The sequence below is a fragment of the Salvia hispanica genome, chromosome 4 (genome assembly GCF_029641045.1).
Source record: "Salvia hispanica isolate PSC_SH4W2 chromosome 4, Shi_PSC_v1, whole genome shotgun sequence".
NCBI classification, from domain to species: Eukaryota; Viridiplantae; Streptophyta; class Magnoliopsida; order Lamiales; family Lamiaceae; genus Salvia; species Salvia hispanica.
Window position 1 is genome coordinate 40,285,240 of NC_142695.1, and position 2,015 is coordinate 40,287,254.

General features: G+C 34.7%; 1 protein-coding gene across 1 annotated transcript; it reads left to right on the plus strand.

The window, feature by feature from the left end:
* The first annotated feature begins 351 nt into the window (after positions 1–351).
* On the plus strand, positions 352–1,343 carry LOC125193169 (glutathione transferase GST 23-like). Its single transcript, XM_048090921.2, has 2 exons — positions 352–705; positions 832–1,343. Exons 1-2 carry the CDS (start codon positions 385–387, stop codon positions 1,183–1,185), a joined length of 675 nt encoding a protein of 224 aa, XP_047946878.1. The 5' UTR covers positions 352–384; the 3' UTR covers positions 1,186–1,343.
* Positions 1,344–2,015: the final 672 nt, after the last annotated feature.

Here is a 2,015-nt window from a genome sequence, read left to right on the forward strand (position 1 = left end):
CCAACTTATTTTTTTTTATGTGCATATGAAAATAAATTTAATGTCTATGCAATAATCAACTAGAACCAAACACCTTTGCCGTTATGCATTAATTACTCCATTGCTCTTTGTGGATAATATTTTGAATATAAATAATGGACAATGATGTCACTCATGACTATATATATGATCTTTCCCCTCACCAGACGCTTCAAGGAATTTTCCATGTTTAACAAATCAATCACAACTTGGCAAGTAGTGAAAATATTATAATGCCTCAAAGAGTCAAAGTCAGCAATAAATCACAAATCAATCCACTGTTGACTACAAAGGTTAATCTTTATCTAACTATAAATATAGTACTCCGGTACTACTTAATAAAGCACGAAGAAAAGAATAATTAAAATGGAAACAGGGAATAAGGGCGTGCAGCTGGTTGGTTTCTGGGTTAGCCCATTCGTGCATAGGGTGAAATGGGGAATGAAACTGAAGGGCATCGAGTTTGAATACATTGAAGAAGATATATTCAACAGAAGCCCCCTTCTCTCTGAAGTTAACCCTGTCACCGGAAAAGTGCCTGTTCTTATTCATAATGGAAATCCACTGCCGGAATCCTCTATAATCCTCGAGTACTTAGACGAGGTTTGGAGCCACGCCCCTTTGTTGCCAATTGATGCTTACCAAAGAGCTCGATCTCGCTTCTGGGCTAAATTTGCAGACCAAAAGGTATTTAGAGTGTGCCAATATTTATGTACAACCCCTACGACTCTATTAGTACGAGGCCTTAAACATGTTAGAAAAAAAAAACTGAAATTGTAGATGATAATCATATTGTTATTTGATTTTTGTTAGGTTCTTGAATCAGCATGGCTTAGTATGTGCTCAAAGGGAGAAATTCAGGATAAAGCAGTGAAAGATGCGATTGGGCATGTTGAAACACTGGAAGAAGAGCTAGGAGGAAGGCGTTTCTTTGGAGGCGATACGATTGGGCACGTTGATCTCATGATGGGATTCATCGCCTACATGTTGCCTGTTTGGGAGGAAGTTGCCGCCTTAACAATTTTGGATGCATCCAAGTTTCCGAATTTAGCGGCGTGGAGGAGTAATTTTGTTGATCATCCGGCGATCAAGGGTGATTTGCCATCGAAAGATGAGATGTTCACTTATTTCCAGTGGCGACGTGAGGTTCATTTGCAGAGGATCTAGAGCTATTGCATTCGGAGTATTTAGTGATGCTTTATTCTTGCATAAGATTGTTATTTATGTGCAATTAAAATAAATAAATTACGTACTAGTACTAGTTTTTGGAATAATGTACCTGCTGGTTATGTCGAATACAATATAGAGAAATTGGTTTTTCTCAAGGGTGATTTTCTTTTGTAACAGAGATCCAAAAGTGTGGCAGTTATCATAAATATTTGTATTGTTATAATTTTAAACTGATTTAATGTTATATTATTCATTGTCGTCTAAATCCTTATTACATAAACTATACTTCGTTTCTTAACTTTATAAATATTGTTCCTCACTTCAATTGGTTAATTGATAATGTAAAAGGTTAGTAAGAAAAAAATAAATTAGGTCATGCATAAGCGCGTCAAAACTAGTAAGCATGGGCGTCAAAACTTGTAGAAGTAATTAATACTACTTCACCTAATTACCTAAATAGTTATATATCTTTGAAATAAACACATCAAAATAATGAGACAAGATCAACTTTGACCAATAATTATAAGCAATTTACTACACAATCAATATAGTACTATACCCAAATTAAATACTTTATTAAAAAACTTCAACTAACCCAAACCAATTTGATTACCTTTCGTTGTGGATAATATTTCTCATGACAATGATGTCATTCGTGATTATATATATGTTCTTTTCCACACGGGACGCGTCAAGGAATTTTCCACGTTTGAAAATTCAATCACAAATTGGCAAAGTCACCAATAAACCACAAATTAATCCACGAGATTGACTACTAAGGTCAATCATTATCAAACTATAAATATAGTAGCAGTACTATAGGAGTA

What these genes read in the sequence shown, in the direction of transcription:
- LOC125193169 (XM_048090921.2), top strand. Translation starts at nt 385, where the DNA reads ATGGAAACAGGGAATAAGGGCGTGCAGCTGGTTGGTTTCTGGGTTAGC. An exon ending in CTAAATTTGCAGACCAAAAG is followed by an intron (nt 706 to 831) that starts GTATTTAGAGTG and finishes GATTTTTGTTAG; the next exon opens with GTTCTTGAATCAGCATGGCT.